General features: G+C 43.4%; 1 protein-coding gene across 2 annotated transcripts in view; it reads right to left on the bottom strand.

Annotated features, from left to right (window-relative positions):
* The window catches only part of Galphas (G protein alpha s subunit), a 103,604-nt gene that overhangs the window by 70,301 nt on the left and 14,116 nt on the right, over window positions 1-19,187 (bottom strand). For both annotated transcript variants that reach the window (XM_077646869.1, XM_077646870.1), the window contains exon 5: window positions 13,344-13,441. In XM_077646869.1, the coding sequence (XP_077502995.1) occupies window positions 13,344-13,441 (98 nt within the window). The remainder of the gene's footprint in view (window positions 1-13,343; window positions 13,442-19,187) is intronic.

Below are 19,187 nucleotides of genomic sequence, written 5' to 3'. Positions count from 1 at the left end.
AGAACTGATTTCTAGTTTCAGCGTGTCGTGTGGTCTGTGGCAACACCATTTCGTGGTTTCAGTTTCACCGCGCGATCGCAGCGGCGGTGCATCTTCATTGGCACTGTCTTGCAGGGGCTGCAGAAGTTGATTTCCATCTTAATTGGCGCTGCTCTTAGCTTGTTTATTACCAACGCTCACAGGGTATTCTCGCTCCCCTTATTTACAGAGTTTCCTTCTGGTTCTTTAGATGCATGGCAAAACGGCAATATGGCCAAACGCATTGCCTGTTCTCTTGACACTGACAGCGATGACTCGTCACCCCAAGAGGAGAACAGACTGGCATTTTATGTGTGCAGACTGCGATAAGGTGCTCTGCGTGTAGACCCGTGTTCCAGGGAATACCACTCTCTGAAACACTATTGAACATTTTGCAGTTCCGAGTGATGTTGACACCAAAATACTGTTCCTGTTTTTTTTTTACGATTTCTTCCCGACTGCACACGTTTTGTACATTCAAAATCTGCAATAATTCCTTCAGGCGCCAATTAAATCTGCTGAAAGGAAAAATCTTTTGAATAAATGACGATCAGCTGACTAAGCAGAAGTGACGCGCTAAAAATTGTGCAAAAATATACATATTGAAGCATATTTTATTAGTGTCCACACTTGTGGACATAGCGCCTTAAAGCTGATACATGAACGTAAAAACCCTACTACATTTGCTTGCCTTTTCTAACTGATCGTTTGACATGAATAAATGTTTAGCTGTGAGAATGTATGCTTCAGACAATTGTTCTGTAGGTCATGACTTATAAAAGATAAATACAGTCATTCTGAGAGGACAGGCAGAGGAAAATTGGGTATTTCGAGCAACGAACGTGGCTTTTAGATGTGCAGCCTTCACGTCGGCACCGTTGTGTAATTAATGTGTTCAGAAGTTAGGGCCAATGGTTGCTTTCATAGTAAGTAATGCTTGAAGTCCGGCTGCATTAAAGGGGTCTTGAACGATATGAGCACAGGTGGAAAGGGAGAGAGAGAGAGCATCTTGTGGCCCGTTTTACACACGGTTTTTTCAAAAAAAATGAGAAATCATTTTCAAGGTTGTTGTTTGCTTAATTTATGTCAGAGACCTGAAACAATCTGGCCCCTCGCTCTACCAATGTGCTGGTTGTTCTGTAGACTTGGAGCTGAGTGGCCAGCTTTGAAGTGACCATCGTGTGAGGGCACGAGTTCCCCCTTTTCACCCACCCCCACCCCCCCCCCTTTGTGTAGTGCTGTATTTTTCTCTGTATTGGGTTTCATAGAAAATGTATTGATTCTTGCTAAAAACTGCAGCAAAATTTTCAAAATGACAGAAAAAAATGTTCTCACCGCCACTGAAAATAGTTACTTCCTCCGGATTCATGCGTTCCACAATCAAGCGCAGGTAGTCTCAGATCCCTTTTTGAACATTAGTAGGGGGTCTAAGACCCTCCAAGACCTCCTTGACTTTAAGCACTGATCATAGCGCACTGTATTTGTCGGCAGTGGCTCAGCTAAGTGGCGGTTCTTTGCCACCACCTGCGGGTCTTCATTGCTCGGTCGGCCGCACTTCTTTGGAGGTGCTTCTCCATCAGATATTTTCATGAAAAACGCTTTAGTGCTGGAGTCGTACAGCGTTCTCTTTGAACAAGCATAGTTTTCAACGCCCGTAAGCAGTAAGCCCATTTTGTACCATACGTCCACAAAAAAATGGCGCGTTGTGGGGAGAAAACGGGACTGATATTTTCGGCATTAAGGCGCCATGTCTGTATATGTGGACGCACCGCTATGAACGTCCACCGTAGCACTTTTTCTTCGTCTATGGCGATGAAAACTGGTGTGGCCTTTCTACATTAACCTATCGACATATTCAGAGCCCTAAATTCTATCATTCACGACCATTTGTAAAGACAGAATGCAAAAAAATCTATTTACTTGTCCCGACAAAAAACGATGTGATACACATATTTTCTTCTTTTTTTACAAACGCAATTCGCTGGAGCTGCAAGAGATGGCGCCACAGACTTGACAGGAAGGGTCAAAATGGTAAGAGTGCGGTATTCAAAGGTGAAAACTCAAATTTGCCTTGCGTACGAAAATATGAGGCGGCTTAGGTCGTGTCCACATATGTGGACACAGTGCCTGAAGGGATAAAGTAATTTGACCATCCGGGAAGTTTAAAAAAAAAAATTTCCCTTCAAAGGGTTAAAACTGCTAGCACTCAATCTTTTTAAACCAGAAAAATTTCTTTGAGCGCTTACACTGAAATGATGCCAGAAGCTCAGAGAGAGGCACACGTCCAAGAAAATCACTATCTATAGGTTTAAATGCAGCCATCAACTGCTGAGCACCAATCTAAGCATGTAGCACTGGCTCATTTGACGCCATGCCATGGTATACTGGGGAACTTTTCGCTCAATAACAATTTTAAATCCAAGATGCGCAGATAAGGTACTCGCATGTTCTGAACACATCCTGCAGTATGAACATGTCCCCAAGGCGCCATATGCACCAGACCATATGCCCTCGTGTTATTGTTTCATACATTATAACAAGGGCTCTTCGGGGTTTTATATTTTCCAGAATTCGGGAGCTAAAAATTTTTGTTAAAATTTTGGTACAAATCGGGTTAGTGAGAAATTTCCATAATTGGCTTTTTCAGGTTCTTTTTTTGCAGCAAAAGACAATAAGCACTCGTTTTTGTGCGGGACAGAAAAAAAACCTGTCCACCAAATTATACTTTTCTCATTTGTTAGAATTATTTAGTCGAGTAAGTCGTCAATCTCCTACACAGAACTTTGCGTGCAAGCAAGACCCGTCTACCTTTTACACTGCGAAAACAGTCTTTACACATCACAGAGGCTATTTTAAATGGCCAAGAGCCCTGGAGCAGGACATTGTTAATGTAGATAACACTTGATACACGATGCTGAATAAACGTCCCGCCAGTAGCAGTGTTTTGATGTTTCACTTCTAAAAGTTAGTTTTAACATATATCTTCACCTCAAATTTAGTCATGTCATGAATAACGAGAGTAAAGAGAGGTTTAAGACTAGCAGTTGAACGAACACTCCAGTGGAATAAGCACGTTATCTGCAAATTTCGTGCGGCGTCTTCAACTTTATTAAGAAAACGTACATTCTCTATGCCCTTCCATATATACGTATATCTTAGAGAGGCCCCCATTCCCTTGTCCTTGTGCAAGCTCTAGAAGGGACATTTTTGGGGAGCTATAGGGTTTAGCACGGTTTTTAAGAAACGTGTTCAGGGTGTAAAAATAGGTAAAATGGGTTTTATTCGAAAGCGAAGGGCACTAATTATAACTTACAATGAATGCTGTCATGTCTAATCTGTGCAAGAAATAGCCCCAATCACACGACCCGCTAACAACTCAGAGGAGTGCATTCAAATCTATTAAATACAATACTAACTACAGCAGCTTCTTGTTAATTAGAACTCACTCAGTAATTTGAACAAGTAGTTCACAGAACTGGCACTTTGGTACAGTCAACATCAAGTGCATTTTAGAAAGGTGTTCCTTAATTCAAGCTCCGCATAATTCGAAACAACTTTTAATCCCTTCTCAAATCAAATTAAGTTGGTTGTGCCAGTAAATATCTTACAAAAGCTACAAAATGCAGCATTCAGTACACTTGTGATACAGCAGATGCAGCCCCCAAGACATGACAGCAGTAGAGAAATCTCCAGTATGGTCAGACTTTCAGCCACTGTCATGTCTGCAAATTCACAAGTGAACATTACAGCAGAGCTACTTTTTGTACCACGGCCGCTCCTGGCCAGAACATATATTGAAGCGCTTTTCTAAAATAAACCCATTTGCACCACACAGCCCCACAAATATTTTGAGACAATGAAAAAAAAAAAAAACCGTTACCTCCAAATCTACTATCAAGAATACAGAAACATTGAAATACATGGAAAGTAATCAGGCCATTGCCAATATTTCGACCACATTCAACAACCATTAAACAGAACGACAAGATGACAAGGGTAAAATGCTGGGATTCCCTTGTAACTCAGTGTTTCCTGTTGGTCCTTTCAAATAATCATTGTGGAACAAAGCAATGAAGTTGAACCTGATACAGTAAAACCAAATTATTTCAAAACTCTAGAGGCCAGAAAATATTTCTGAATTATCTGAAGGTCCGAATCAACGAATGGCCTCCAAAAGCTGTCAGAGTTCGCATCATTGTATATATATTCGGTGAAAATCTGGGCGTTGGTCGCCTGCTTTTGAAGTGAAAACTGTGCGCCAATGATGTTATTTTGCAGTTACATCCAATGCGTTGCTGCGTGCACATTGTTCGCAATGTCAAAGCAGAACTGCTCCAAAAACAGGCAAGACCTGAGGCCTCTATCACGGTGTGACATGGTAGCAGTGAGCCCCTTCACAAGCGGCTTCATTGGATTAAGGAGGCTTCATAGCATTAACTGCGAACAACACTGTGATGAGCACACACTTTCAGTTCACAAGAAGAATAGAAGAACTATGTGGTTGGAAGCGAGGTAAATGTACATCAGCGTGAGAACAGCCTTCTAAAAATGCCAGTGAAGTGCTAATCAGCATCTGAAACTGCAAAACTGTACTTAGAAGGAGGCCGATGTCACTGCAGGCTGCAGCGAAGCTGGGAAAAACTAAACCTAAACTATACGGCTGTACTATTTTTTGCCGATGTGGCCTTCCAAACATCATTCATACCTGCCATTGCATGCACATCAGAGACCGGCGGGCAACACCACACTGTGCAATTCAGGCTTGAACAGGGTAATTTGGATTATCACTAGCTATGGCGGCCATACCACAAAGCAGCTCCCGTCGGGAGTCCTGTTCAAATTATTTAGTGTGAGCCTAGACACATCCAAAGGTGCTATAGACTTACATGGGCATTGGCTGATACCACGCCAGCAGTCCTAACTATTCGGATTTCCAAATAGGAATTGAATTACTGCAGAATCTTGGTGATATCAACCAGTTGGATATGAATTCGAAAAATCCTGTGGCCTAAGTGCACTGTTTATAACGTGCAAAAGTTCAGGTGTTCCGAAGACTCTCTTGAGCCCCTACGGATGACACGAATGCAGGAGCCACAACCGCACCCTTGATTGCATGGCCACCTCATCACCGATGCTGCAATCTCCAGTTGCGCAGTACTCAACATGAGCAATATGAGCAGTGGTGCATGGCATGCACGCTGCCAAAACTGTGAATGCCATTTGTGCAATACTCACCGTGAACACAAAGCAGAGGCATGGAGCCTACGAATCGCCAGTCGCAGAGTACTCATCACAAGCACTAAGCGATGGCACGGTGTCCACATATCGCCAACGCCGCAATCACCAGTCATGTACTGCTCACTGTGAGCACTAGGTGGTGGTGTGCGGACCTCATGTTACCAACACTACAATCATCAGTCTCGCAATGTGCACTGGTGATTTGCAGTGCTTCAGCATATAAATTTTGGCCATTTTTTATATCAATTATCTTGTGTTACGAATATTTTTAGCAACCCCGTGAGATTCGTATTAGCGAGGTTCTACTTTAATGAGATTTTGCTTATGAAGAAAGGTGTACTATCTGCCTACTATTCATCACATTATGAAGAATGTGCAATTCAAACTTGACTCTTGTTTCACAAAATCACTACACTTCTATATGCCCGATGGACTGACCATGTAAAACTACGATCTTTTGTAAATTGTGCAAATACAGCATGTACACCACCTCCCTCCATCACACGTATGCACACATGCATACAAGCACATCCACACACCATTATGCCTAAAAATTGCTCCTTCTGTAAAAAGCACACTAACATTTTGCAAAGCACTAAAAAAAATGTTCTATGACCAAGAAAACCAGTCAATGGCAGAGGACAGCAAATCATTTATAAATACTACATAGGAAAAAACCAACACTACTTTTCCAGGAGCCCTCCGGAGTGCTGACACAGATTTTCTAGATTGCAATGCCTATACAAGACCATTTTTCTATGCTCAAAAGGACTGCTTCCAACAAGTATGGCTAATTAGAAATGGTTAGAGCACCAGGAATTTTATTTTAAGCATGTAAATTTCAGCCAACTGAAAAATGTTGGGTTTGCAAAACTTACTACCATGATCATCATTCTTAGGTGGAAAACTGATGCACTGATGTGACTGGCCCAAGTCACTATGGCACACTTTTTGGAGCAGCAAACAGAGCGCTTAGAGCAGGTGTGAACACTTATCTGTATTATGTATCCACAGTAGACTAGTGATAAATCAAACTCAGATAATTTGCACCTTTGGTTAATTCAAATAAGTTTCGAACTTTTCGTTGGCCAGGTATATTTTAAATGTATTTTAAAGCCTCTTAATTCTTAGTGTGTTTTCTCTTACACTCACTTAATTCCTTTTTGTTGTGCTCCAACGATCTCTGAGCACAGAAGGGCGGAGGCAGAGCTCTGACACATCGTTTGCAGTGCTGCATCAACTGAAAATTCGGCCCGTCAAACCACCAAATATAGATGCAGTCCGAAGAGGAACCGTGTTGAGGACACTCCAAGCGATCAGAGACAAGTGATCAAAGGTGCACCGTCACTGCAAAGTTTTGTTTTCTGTGCTTCACTACCAGCCCGCTGCATAGCGGACAGCGGTTATCGGCTTCGCATCAGCGAGCCAAGCCCAGCAGTGTGCCATTTCAGACTAAGATTGGCGTGGCACTGCCTTGCGCGTTGTCATCGGCATAACCAGCAAATCAATAGCAAAGCAATAAGTATGGCGAAGAACGAAAGTAGGGCAATAATGAAAAGGCGGAGGAGGAGGTAACAGTGGAAGAGAGAAAAGCTGAAACGCAAGGTGGAAAGTGGAGAAGGAGGGTACAGAGGGCAGGCTAGAGGGGCTGTGCTCAGTTTATGCCAGCTGCAGTGTAATGACTTCCTAAATATGTTTACAGACAGACATTTTGCTCAGCACATACACCACTATCACCTGCGCAAAAGCAACTATGGTGGATGCAGTAGCAGGCAGATACCCCAGCAACCCGTTTCAGGTGGCATACATTCGAGGGTTTATGAAAAACAAGGCACTGCCTTGCCCAAGCAAGCAGATTCCTTGTGCTAAGATTGTGGGCCCCTTAATTGTCGCACAGGTGCGTGGCTGATTATGGCCGAGTAAGTGCAAGACCTACCACAGAGTTGCTAGTCGCAACATGAGTCAGCCATGAACTGGCAGTTGAACGATCAACCAGCACTTACAAGGGTGTCTAAGGGGGCCGACTGCGGAGTCCACGCTGTTTACCATTGAACGGGCACGCACTACTATCAATATGCGGACCACGTGCCTAGTGGCCAGCTGCTCCAAAGAGGACGCACCCTTTGTGGCATAAGTGTTCCTCTTTGAAGCAATTAGACAAGCACGTCACAAAAGCGACCTCGTAGGGAGCAGCAAATGCAGGAGAGGACGGCAGAACCGGGCAAGGGTTTCACCGCGTCGCTCTAAACCACTGGGGAGTGTTCGTTCAGTGTGATAGTTTAAGAGGCCTTGTGCGACAAAGCAGCAATGCTTCGTGTACTCTTAACGGTAGCTTAAGCGTCATCCAAGTTTTCTGCTTCAAATATCACAAAATCAAGCTGCGTTTAAATTTCACATTAAGAAGTACTGCAACCATCGGTCAAGTTTTTTTCTTATTAAAAGGAGTCTTGAAGCTCTGGTGCAAATGTGCGTTCCCTCAGGTTCCGTCTGCGCAGCCCAGTGCGTCGAAAATTCGTTCTCATCACGAGCTGCTGCCTCCTAGCTAAAATGGAGGCCACCGCCTTACTATATTATAGTAATTCTGCTTTGATATTCCAGATGGCAGACATACAGTACAGCATGACTGAATCACGAAAAATTGCTCTTGCCACGTAGTTTTCACTCAAATGCAGAAGAACATTGCCTATTTTTTTTCTCATATTCTCATATGGCACGAGAGTTTTTTATTTAAAGTTTTTTTTGTACTATTCAAATATTTGACCTTCGGATTAATTTGGACGTTGAGGTCCCAGTTTTAAAGTGGTTGTATTCTATTAGGAAACCGATGCATTACTGATCACTTTTTTCAACCACACAACAAATAGGTTGATGGTTGAGTAAATATATAAGTGGCTTTCAATCATATTTAGTGTTGTGCTAACGTTTTTAATTAGGTTTGCAGAGAAATAATTCCAACATATTATTTGCATGCATAGATATCCATAAAATAAATCACATTTAGCCTCGGAACATATTAAGGTGCACTTTTGATAATTCAAACAAAGATCTCTGGTTCCTTGAAGCATGAAGTAATGAGTCTACTGTACTTATATATGAGCACAGAAAGACTGACCCACACTGGAAAACAATAAAAACATGCATACATCAGCATCAAATGAACATGAACACAAGTAAGATAACTAAAAATGAAGACAAGAACACAATAATATGTGCCAAAGAAGAAATACAGGCTGGGTTGAGCAACACTCGCATGCAACTATTTCTGTGTCACTGAAGTGAAAATCAAGTGCACTAATATTAATTCTCAAGCTAAAATATCCTCGTTTTGCTATTCCTGTTTTCACTGTCTTGTTCGCATTTCACACTACGCTGACTATACCTTCGAGTTTTAGTGCCTTTTCTGAATTATACATTATAAAAATATATAAATTATCTAATTTTATAAAATCACCTTTTACTTGCACATTACCATGGTGTGATCTCAGCCATATAATCCGCCTGTGCAGATATCAAACCAAATTATTTTCTAGGACTTTCAAAGGACAAAACTGCGTGCAATAGTAAAACCTAGGTGCATGATGCATGCATCTCTGTCTACCTGTGTGTGTGTGTGTGCATGTCTGTGCGCGCACACATGTATATGCATGCGTGCACGCACGCAGTCACGCGTACACAACCAACCCGGAGGTTCCGCCAACAACCCCCTCCAACCCCATATCTTTTACGCAGACACGACATTGCCGTTTTCCTGCCCAATTCAGTTTCAGCCAGTCGTCGTCATTCCCGCTCTTTACATGCCCCTGATAATTACAAGAATAAGAAAAAGAAAACAACATTAACAAGCATAAGCACCACTTCCACACTGCTCTGAACAGCATAAAAAAACTCGCCGGTTTTAGTGTGCACGCACACACCCGCGCGCAAGCACCTTTTGTTTCTGAAGCTCCAGCAAGACAAAGAAGCGAACCCCAACGCGGACAAAAAATTTCGCAGTAACATGTCACCTGCTGCTTTGGCCAAGCAAACATACAAAAACCAACACCCATGCTGTTTGTGAATGTCTGCATCACGTGCATTTCCAGACTGTCCATCACGCCTCGAGAAGATCACAGTAAAATATCCAGCATGCTCCAGACTTGTTTCGCTCATCTTTTTCATGACACGAGCTGACAAGGGATGTGGTCCTCATAGTGTCCGAGTCCCAACAGCTAGATGAAGGATCCTAGATAAGATTAGCATCACCTAATACAAGTGAGACTTGACCATGCTGCTAGACGCGATGATGTTTATTGTACTACACGCGGCATTTTGGCAGAGGCTTGGCATGTTGCATGTAGGAGGATCAGCCCTTCGGCACAATTTGGCACAACTGGCACAGCAATCGCATCACTGGTGATGAAGTTTGCCAGCAACAATTAATGCATTGTAAAGGTAGATCAAGAGCTGACAACTTTTCATTGTGCACACAAATACGACCATGCTGGCTCCTACAGGTGTTTCTTGTGCTAAAAACAATTTAAAATGCAATATATTTGTTTCTGAAAAATGTAGTTTAGGATTTCTTAATCACGCTCACTGCAGTTCATGCATGTTTAGATGCTTTTTTTTTAAACATAAATAAACAAACAAAACAGAAAAGAAAAATGTTGAGTAGCAACTGGCTTTTTCTACAAACATGAACAGAAAATGAATCTTCAATGAAGCCATCCATATTTCCTCTCCTTTCAATGGGTCCATCACAGCAATCCTGATGGATGAGTTAAGTACTCTTACTGAGGCTGAAGCTGTTCGGCTAGACTTGGTATATGTTGGGTTAGCTTACAACATACTTAAGCCAACACAATGAAAATGACATGCACCCTTTTACTGCATCACATAAGCAGTTCACAAAGGCAAAGCGACAAGTCTTGTTCAATCTTCACAATTGGAGCACTGGAGCATAGTTGAATGCTCTTATGTCATGTGCTATACTCCATTTCACGTAGCAGTCAACGCCACCAAAGCTAGCGTGCCTGTTCATGCAAGCTAAATCTGCACTCAAATAAAAAAGTAGTTCACCATGCAACCAAAGTGAACAGAGGCATATTTCATTGCTACAAAGCTCAAGTACCCTGACTGGTACCCTCCTGCACCTTTGTTTTACCTCTTAGCACATTTTCGTCCTGCGACTCACCGAAAGTTCGAGAAGTTAGAATGACATGTGGCAGTATGATACATGGCTGGTAGGGTGAATCGCTCTTACTCCATCCGCGCCTAAAAACAGTTCACAGTCAGTGAAAATTATAGCCAGAGGGCCCAAACATTGAGTGCCTTACAGCTCTGACCGTGATTTTCAGTGGTACGGTGCAATCCACTTATAACGATATTGAGAAAACCAGAAAATCCAATCATTACGATTATCGTTATATCTGGACTGGCAAAAAAAAAAAAAAAAGAACACACCTACGTGTTCCCGGAGCCACCGCAACTAACGCTCTTGTCAAGGGCACACAGAGTCTTGGCGCTCTGCCAAGTTTGCCTAGACAGCCACCCCCATGGACCTCCGGTCAAAAGATAAACATGCCTTGATGTTATGGGCGCACAGCATCTTGGTGCACTGCCAGGGCATGACAGCCGCCAAGCAAGTCCTTCCCTCCTCCCTCCAAATTGCTAGCTACGATCATAGGATGACAGTGCTTGGTTCCCAAGGCTGTACACAAAGCCTCCTCACGGATTTCTTCATGCTGGTTCGTTTGCGGAATTTTCACTTCAAATTTATCTTCTATCAAACTTTCCAAAAAATTTTGAATGTAAACACCTTCCGGGAGTCCAGAATGCTACCACTGTATCCGTTATTTCGCCGATAATTTTATAGCTATACGCGGTTTATTTTTACATAGGGGCAATGGGAGAATTAATAAATCTAAAAATTTGATTGTTATAAGTGATATATCTTTATATCTGGTACCGTTATAAGTGGATAACACTGCAACCCTTTGTTTAATACTGCCTTTTGTTTTCATCCAAACACTCACCGAGGCTTCAAGAAGAACAAATGATACGTGGCGGAGTAATATGGTTTCGCGGGCACACTACTTCTGCAGCCTCCGCAGCGTTGCCTGCTATGTATGAAACGGAGTATAGAGAGAAATTCAGAGTCCAAATAATGCTAAACATCAAACATCAATTATTTGTTATGAAATTGTGCAAGTACAAAGATGCATGCTCATACATTGCTGCAGAGTCAGCAAATAAGCCATCTCCAAAAATGAGACAATATCAGCACAAATACCTGAGCAAAGCCAATGAAGCCATGCAGAAGCAGTTGCTACTGGCTTTTCATTTGACAAATACAGTAAAAGCTTGGTAATTCAAACTTCATGCCCGATTTTATGATGAGAACAGCGCGGCAATGACTGTTTTTCGCAGTTCCATCAATGCTTTATCATGTGCATACTGTCGGGAGCATTGAAGCAGAACAGCTCCGAAATCTTAAGGGCCTCCCACATCCTTCACAGTGCGACACAGCGGAGCTCCACCGTTACCGTGTCACACCCATCTAAGTGGCAGCGTCACATGCGAGGTGGCTGCACCGCACAAACCTTGAACGTGATAAGCGTGCAGTTTCAACGCACTAGAATGGAACCACGTGGCCGCAAGCAAAGGAAATGGTGTCGAAGTGGCGAGAGAAAAAGAAAACAAGTGAGAAAAGGAGGGGGGAGGGAGCAAAACACAGGCGACGCCACAACCAATGCCCGGACAGTGCTCAGCTCGGTTACGTTGACTGGCTGATGCTGGCTGGTCAAGCCGCTGTCGCTGCAGACAGAGGCGAAACTCAGAAAAGCGAAACCGAAACTAAGTGGCTGGGGTGTTCGAATATGAGGCCACCCTTTCGTTGTCACGCATGCTGTAGCGTGCACGTCAGAAGTGCACGAGCAACTATGCGGCATGGAATTCCGGTTTTGAGCAGGGGCATTTCAACACTCTCTTATCACACCGGTCCCACCTGGACGTGGCCTCCCTTCGAGAGCCCGTTCAATTAACCGGTGCGAGACCCGTAGTATCCCATTAGCAAGCATCTGACACCATAGACTTACATGGCCAATGGCTGGGACCAAGCCAGCAGTTTGAATGAACTGGATTTCCGAATTGATGGGAGTCAAATTAACGAGCTTTTACTGTAGCATGAAATGTGTCATTCTGATTTCAACAGCATCTTAACTTGGCAAGTCACAAAAACCTACATATTTGTGCAGCCTTTGCCAATGGCCACAAGCTAGGTAAAGAAACCGCACAGTATTTGTGCTTCTGTTCGAAACACTTCCCTTCATTCATAGTGCATGTCCCCTTCGTGCTAAAACTGAAATCCAAAAGCATTTGTAGTTATTAAAATTGTTCAGTTAAGTGTCCATAGGTTGCAGTACTAGGACTCAAACCTAGCAGCACTAGTGCTTCCCACTCACTTTAAATGTGCTTGACTAAGTAGGCATGAGTTGACTAATTATGCTAAAACTAAACTTTCAGAGCATTTGTACTGACTAAAGCTGCATGATTCAGCACCCAGAAATTAGTTACCATGTGTATGACCCAAGATAAGTCATTATGCCTAATTTGTGTGAAAAGCAATCTAGTGAAGACCGGTAAGAAGGCTTTTTCTGAGCACACACACCCCCAAAAAATTTTGTATCAGCACTTCTAAATTTTCAGGAAATGAGCAAGCTATAGTATCTTATGATTACCACTAAAAATTTCCAAGAAGTGGTCAATACTGGATTTATCTGTACACATTCCTTCAATCAAAGGCCACTACGATATACTGATAAGTACTTAACTTTTGTTTAAATGTTTTCAGTTGGCTTGTAGAACGCTACTACGTTGGGTATGTGCCCTGGTAACTGATAATATTATGGCATGATTTCTACTGCACAGATCGATCAGCAGCCCTTGCTATAACATTAACGTAACAGTGTATCTAAGACAGTACTGTCAGGCAACTAAATGCTGCACCTCTCTTGCCAAGCAAGTAGTAACAATTTTTAGCATCCTTCCAAACAACTTGTGCAAGCAAAGGTCTAAAGAAATGCAAAAGGTATGAAAGCACCACATACTATTTAGCACAGTCAATCAGCTGGTACTCGTTTGAGCGTTCAAAGGCAGCCTGGACACCTTTGTCCTTCCAGAGGATTTCTGTGTGCTCGTAGAACTCCTATAAATAGCAATAAGTGTCATGTCAGCACACACAAAACGATTCCTTTTGGCCAAAAGCTACTAAAAACAAAGCTTATCTTTACAGAGTACTTATGCTAAGGGCAGAAAGGTATGCCACAGAAAACAAAAGTACAATTCACTTCCCCAGAAAATCTTCCAGCTTCAGCTGAGCAATACGTGTCATGTCAGTACACAACACACAAAACGATTCCTTTTAACCAAAAGCTACTAAAAACGAAGCTTACGTTTACAGAGTACTTATGCTAAGGGCAGAAAGGTATGTCATAGAAAACAATGGCACACTTCAGCAGAAAACAATCTTCCAGCCTCAGCTTTGACAGATACTGAACAGGAGTGAATATAATGGAAGCTAGCTTGTAATTTCCACTTCTAATGTAGCCTTCGTTTATAACATCAAGCACAGGATGATATTCATTGTAAGTGCATAAAAGTATGGCAAACTTGTTATCAAAGCGTATCTCACTGAATGCCATCTTTATGCAGGATGCACTCAGAAAAAAATTGTCCTGACCATATGACTGGCACACATCAACCACTGTTGCTAAGCTCAAAGAATGATGAGTAGCTAAAACTGTACTGTAGGTTGCAAGTCATGTGGGCCCGCGGCACCAAAGATAGAAGAGGAGGACACCCTCCAGCAGTCAGTGGAATAAACATTGCACATTACCCACAAGACGATACCGCACAGGAGAAGCCCTGTGCTGGGGGCGCCGGGAACGTGGGAACAGGAACCAAAAGAATAAACAGCTTTCATACCCAGACACCGAAAGTGTCAGTTGCTCCCTCTGCGTGTTGCATGCACGCTAACATTACACGGTGGCAGCGTATGAATGAGCCCTGAAAGCAGCACCAACAGAACGTCTCGGGCTGAGATGGCCACGCCCACATTCTAGTGCAAGCCTCTTGGAGAATTCAGCTTTACAAGCCTCAGCGAGTGGCCACAACGCAAGTGTCGTTTCAAACTATTTCAAGTTGTCAGTGGCCTCGCTGCGAAGCGCGTTGTGTTTTATGGCACAAAGGCAGCTAAGGCCATCATGCGCCAAGCTCAAGGTACAGAATACGGTTTCTGTAGGATGTTTAGAAATGTGGAAAATCATCAATGGTGAAGATGGCCTAAAAAGATTGCACTGCCTAGTAATAACCGAGAAGATATTTGGAAATAGCTAATGGTAAAAGCCTTAAAGAAGGTCAGGTAGCCTCAGCGGCTATCCTTGGCCGGGCAAGGATCCCGAGGCTCCCAACCAATCAAATAAAAACCTCAACCGTCTTCTCAGGGATGAGAAAGTGGCTGAGGTGTACATATAGTAAAACGAGCCAATGGTACAAAATTTAGTTTTTCAAGTACCTCTGCTTCTTTTAAAAACCTAAAACAGAAGGTATTGTAACAATGGCATCATCATCCACAGTAGTATTATATGAAAGGGAATGCATTCATTATAAAACTGAGTAAAGTACTTTTTTTCTTAGTTTTTCCAGTTTCATACACGAGAATAAAATGTGGTTAACCGTAAGTTCATTTCCGCATTCTTCGCAAACAGGTTTGTCTTGTTTTGTTAGCAGGAAGTTGTGCATAAGGTGCGTGTGGCCTATTCGGAGACGGCATAAAATCCCTTCCTTAAAACGTTCCTGGTGCACACGTCTTATATTCACCTAAAACCGGCTTTACCAAGTGTAGTTTATTATTCACTTCGCTGTTCCAAGCTGAGTGCCATTTTTTCCTTAATTTCTGTTATACTAATTTCATGCAATCATTAAAGGGTATATTTACTTTATTATTTCCTTGCCACGAGCTTTACCAGCACACAAATCTGCTTTCTCGATGCCTTTTATTCCAACATGACTTGGGACCCAGCAGAGTTTAATGTTCTATCCTCGAGCTGTGGCTTTAACTATGTTCTGTATGATGTCACCAAGAATAGGAGTGATTGCGTTTCTAGAGTGGAGAGCTGTAAGTACACTTAAGGAGTCTCTAAATAATACCGTTTGTGAGGTTCTTGTTTACTATTTTTTCTATGGCCACACAGACTGCGTAACTTTCAGCAGTGAAGATGAATGCGCACCGTGGAAGTCGTATTGTTTTCTCCGAATTCCCTCGTACCACTGAACTTGCTACGTAAACATCCATTTTTGAACCATCAGTGTAAAAGTCCATAAAACTACTGTATTTTTCTTCGAGTGCAAAGAATTCTTGTATTATATGTTGTTGTGGAGTTTGTTTTTTCGTTTGTGCAACCAGTTGTTGGAAGTCTGTTTCTCCACTCCATGTTTATACTTTAAAAATGATTCTGTGTAGTGTGAAGAGCTAGAAATGCTTTAGAAATGTTCACCTAAGATATCTTGTTCCTCCATACTTGTATGTGTATCCGCAGGTGTTAGGAAAGCAAGTGTGGAAGGAGAAAAGCTTCCATTAAGTTTGCGGACTTGTTCCCACATTTGTTTCGATGTAACAACTATTTATAGATAAGTAGTTTCTCCAGGATGTTTTTTCAGCATTGCGATGGAAGTACCGTGCTTTTGCTCTCGCCTTTTTAAAATTTGAGGTTTTCGTGTGTGGGGTATCTTCGGAAAGTTCCCCACACTTTATTTTGTTTCTTTTTTGCTTCTCTGCATTCTTGTGTGTATTAGAGCTTATGTTGTCGCACTACTGCTGACGATTGAGGAATGGCTAGACGTGCAGCCGCAATGATACATGTTGTAAAAATTTCATTTCGTTCATCAACGCTGAGATTATCAGAAAATATTTTCTCCAGACAGGCCTTTTCTTGAAATAGTGGCCAGTCTGCTAAGTGCAGCTTCCAATGGCGTGGTTTAGTTGGAATGATTGGTCGTGGTGATGAAAAGTTAATTGCCACTGGAAACTGATCACTTCTGTACGGGTTATCAAGAACGTCCCACTTAAAATCGGTAAAAACGGATGGAGAGCTAAAAGACAAGTCAATACAGCTCATCTTTCTTGAGGATGGAGTGCCACATGTGGGTTTGCCCGTATTGAACAGGCAAACGTTGTTGCATAGAATAAAATCTAAAACCCGACCTCTAGTGTCTGTCTGTTCACTCCTTAAAAACGGGGAGTGTGCATTAAAATCTCAGACTACCAGATATGGCTCTGGCAAATGATTAAAAAGTGCTTCTGGGTCATGGAGTGTTATGAGAGGGTGTGGCTGAAGATACACTGTGCATATGGTAATTGTTTTAAAGTTAATGACGGTGACTGCAACGGCTTCAAAATTCGCCTGGAGCTTGATTTCATGCCTTGCAACACTGCTCTGAACTACAACAGCAATGCCTCCAGAGAGCCTATTCGCCTGTTCATGGTCACAGCGAAAGAGTTACTTTTTGAAAATATTTTTGTGTAAAGGTCCCAAATTGGTCTCCTGAAGGCACAGTACTACAGGAGACAGAATTTAAGAGATCTGTTGCATCACCATAGTTATTTAAAATTCCACGGCAGTTCCAGTGGATAAGGAACGCCATCATAAATTTTTGGAGGGATGCATCGGGAACCTTAGGTCCCTCCTTGTTGAGGGCCTGCAATTTGGGATTTTTCCTTTTTTGCAATCAAAACAGGTCTGTCGGCGCTGTGGCAGAGGCGAGCTCTGACTTGTGACCATCGCCTCGCCAGAGGCGTTGGAGTCCTGTGGGGGAACCCACGGGCAGGAGGGTTGTGGGCTTCTCCCGAATGGGGGCTACGGACTTGGTGGCTGGCAGGCCCTTTTTTATGGGGGGTGGCATAGCAGCTCTCACTGCATCTGCCTGGGGCGCGGATGGCCCGGCCTGTCTCACTGTGTGTCAGCTGGCCAGGTGCCAAAGGCCGGTGTGGTGTGCCGCGCCCACGCACCACATCGGTGAAGTTTGTATGTGCAGTGAAAGAGAATGTGCCCGGAGTCATTGCGTAATGCTGTCTTGCCTCTTTAAATGTTACATTCTCTTTGGTCTTGATGGTAATTATTTCCTTTTCTTTCTTCCATGCAGGACACGACCTTGAATAAGCGGTGTGATAGCCTTTGCAATTTGCGCAGCGTGGTGCAGCATTGCAGCCTTCGGATTTGTGATCGTTTGCGCCATATTTGGCACATGTATCACGGCTGCGGAGCTTTGGGGGCCGTGGCCAAACGTTTGGCATTTGAATCAGCGTCTAGGGTTAGGGATATATGGTCGGACAGATTTTTGCGTACCCTACCTCGATTGATTCGGGCAGGGTGCAGGAAGCAAAGGTCAGGACCAGGTGTTTCGTTGAAATTTCTTTGCTTTCTTTGCATATTTTTATTCTATATACATTGGTTACATTTTGTTCGGACAGTCCTTCCAGCCTTTCCTATTCTATCAAGTGTAAGAAGTCGTAATCGGAGATCACACCACGTACTGTGTTTAACAATCTGTGGTGTGTTACAGACACAGGGATGTCCCCGAAGGTTTTCAATGTCTGCTAGTTTCGAGATTTGAGTGATGTCGACAAGTTCTAGCAGGATGTCTCCCCTAGCCAATTTTGTCACCTCGTACTTCGGATCTAAGGAATCTGTGAGGACTTTTGAGACTGTGAAAGGAGATATAAGTCTGGCTGGTTTTTTCTTTTTGCTCACTATGAACGATGTGGAATTTTCCGAAAGATGTTTTCTTTTTGTTGAAGGACTGGGAGGCGGCCATAGATAGAAAATGTTCTTCGGCCATGGTGCCAGCCACTCACCATGGAGCCCAACTAGGGGACAGGACAGGAACTTGAAAACAAGCCCTGCCCACACCAGCTGTACACCACTGCTATAACCAAATATGACGCAACTCACGGTGGTTGGCCACACAGGTTAACCCTCGCCGCCAGGAAAAAGGAAAAAACTAAGAAGTGAATAGGAGACAGGAAAGTTGTGAGAAAGAAGATAGAAAAGTAAAAGACAGAGAGGAGGACAGGAAAAAGCGACTGCCGATTTCCCCCATTCGGGTCAGGCCGGAGGTGCCGTCTACAGGAAGCTGGGGCCAAAGTGGTGTGTTGCCTCCGCCGAGAGGCCCTAAGAGTCCAAACACACGGCATCAGCTCAACCACCAGGATCCCCCTTTCCTTGGACACAGCGATGGCCCGCACGGCTAAGTGCAGGTGCTCTGGTCCGTGGTGATTCACTGCTCACCATCATCCCCCTGCAGGGATGTCCCTGCGGATGCTCGGGAACCTGTGGTGTCGCCACTCACCAACGTCTGCACGCTGCAGATGCTTCCCCGCGGAAATCACTGCGAAGCCTGCCGACGAGCAGGTGCACGCACTGGTCTACTTCATGGAAGATAAAGCAGACTATATTCTGCTTGCCCTCAAGTTAATGGATGATTCGAAGAGGTCATATGAAGATGTACTGCAAGTGGTCGAAAGGCACTTCAGAAGAGAACAGAGGGAAAGCAAGAAAGCGAAAGAGTCGAAAAGGTCATAACTGACTAGCATAGACTTGCAAAGCCATGCAACTTTGGGCGCTGCATGACGAAATGATCTGCGACAGGATTGTTGTAGGCATCAGACTCCAAGCTATCAGAGAGAATGCAGCTGGAAATGGAGCTGATGCTGGAAAAGGCTACAGCCATGGCACGCCGGACGGAAGTTGGAAAGGAACAAGCTGCAAATTTACACGGCTATGATGAAGAAAAGGTGGACAGAGCCGCCAACACACGCAAGCCAGCTGGTTCTTCAGCGAAGAAAAAAAGCATCTGTTGTTCAAGACAAGGCCTGTGCTTTCTGTGGCTACGGA

The sequence above is a fragment of the Amblyomma americanum genome, chromosome 1, assembly GCF_052857255.1.
Source record: "Amblyomma americanum isolate KBUSLIRL-KWMA chromosome 1, ASM5285725v1, whole genome shotgun sequence".
In the NCBI taxonomy this organism is placed as follows: Eukaryota; Metazoa; Arthropoda; class Arachnida; order Ixodida; family Ixodidae; genus Amblyomma; species Amblyomma americanum.
The sequence above is the reverse complement of the archived record's forward strand: the minus strand, read 5'-3'. Positions and strand labels throughout refer to the sequence as shown.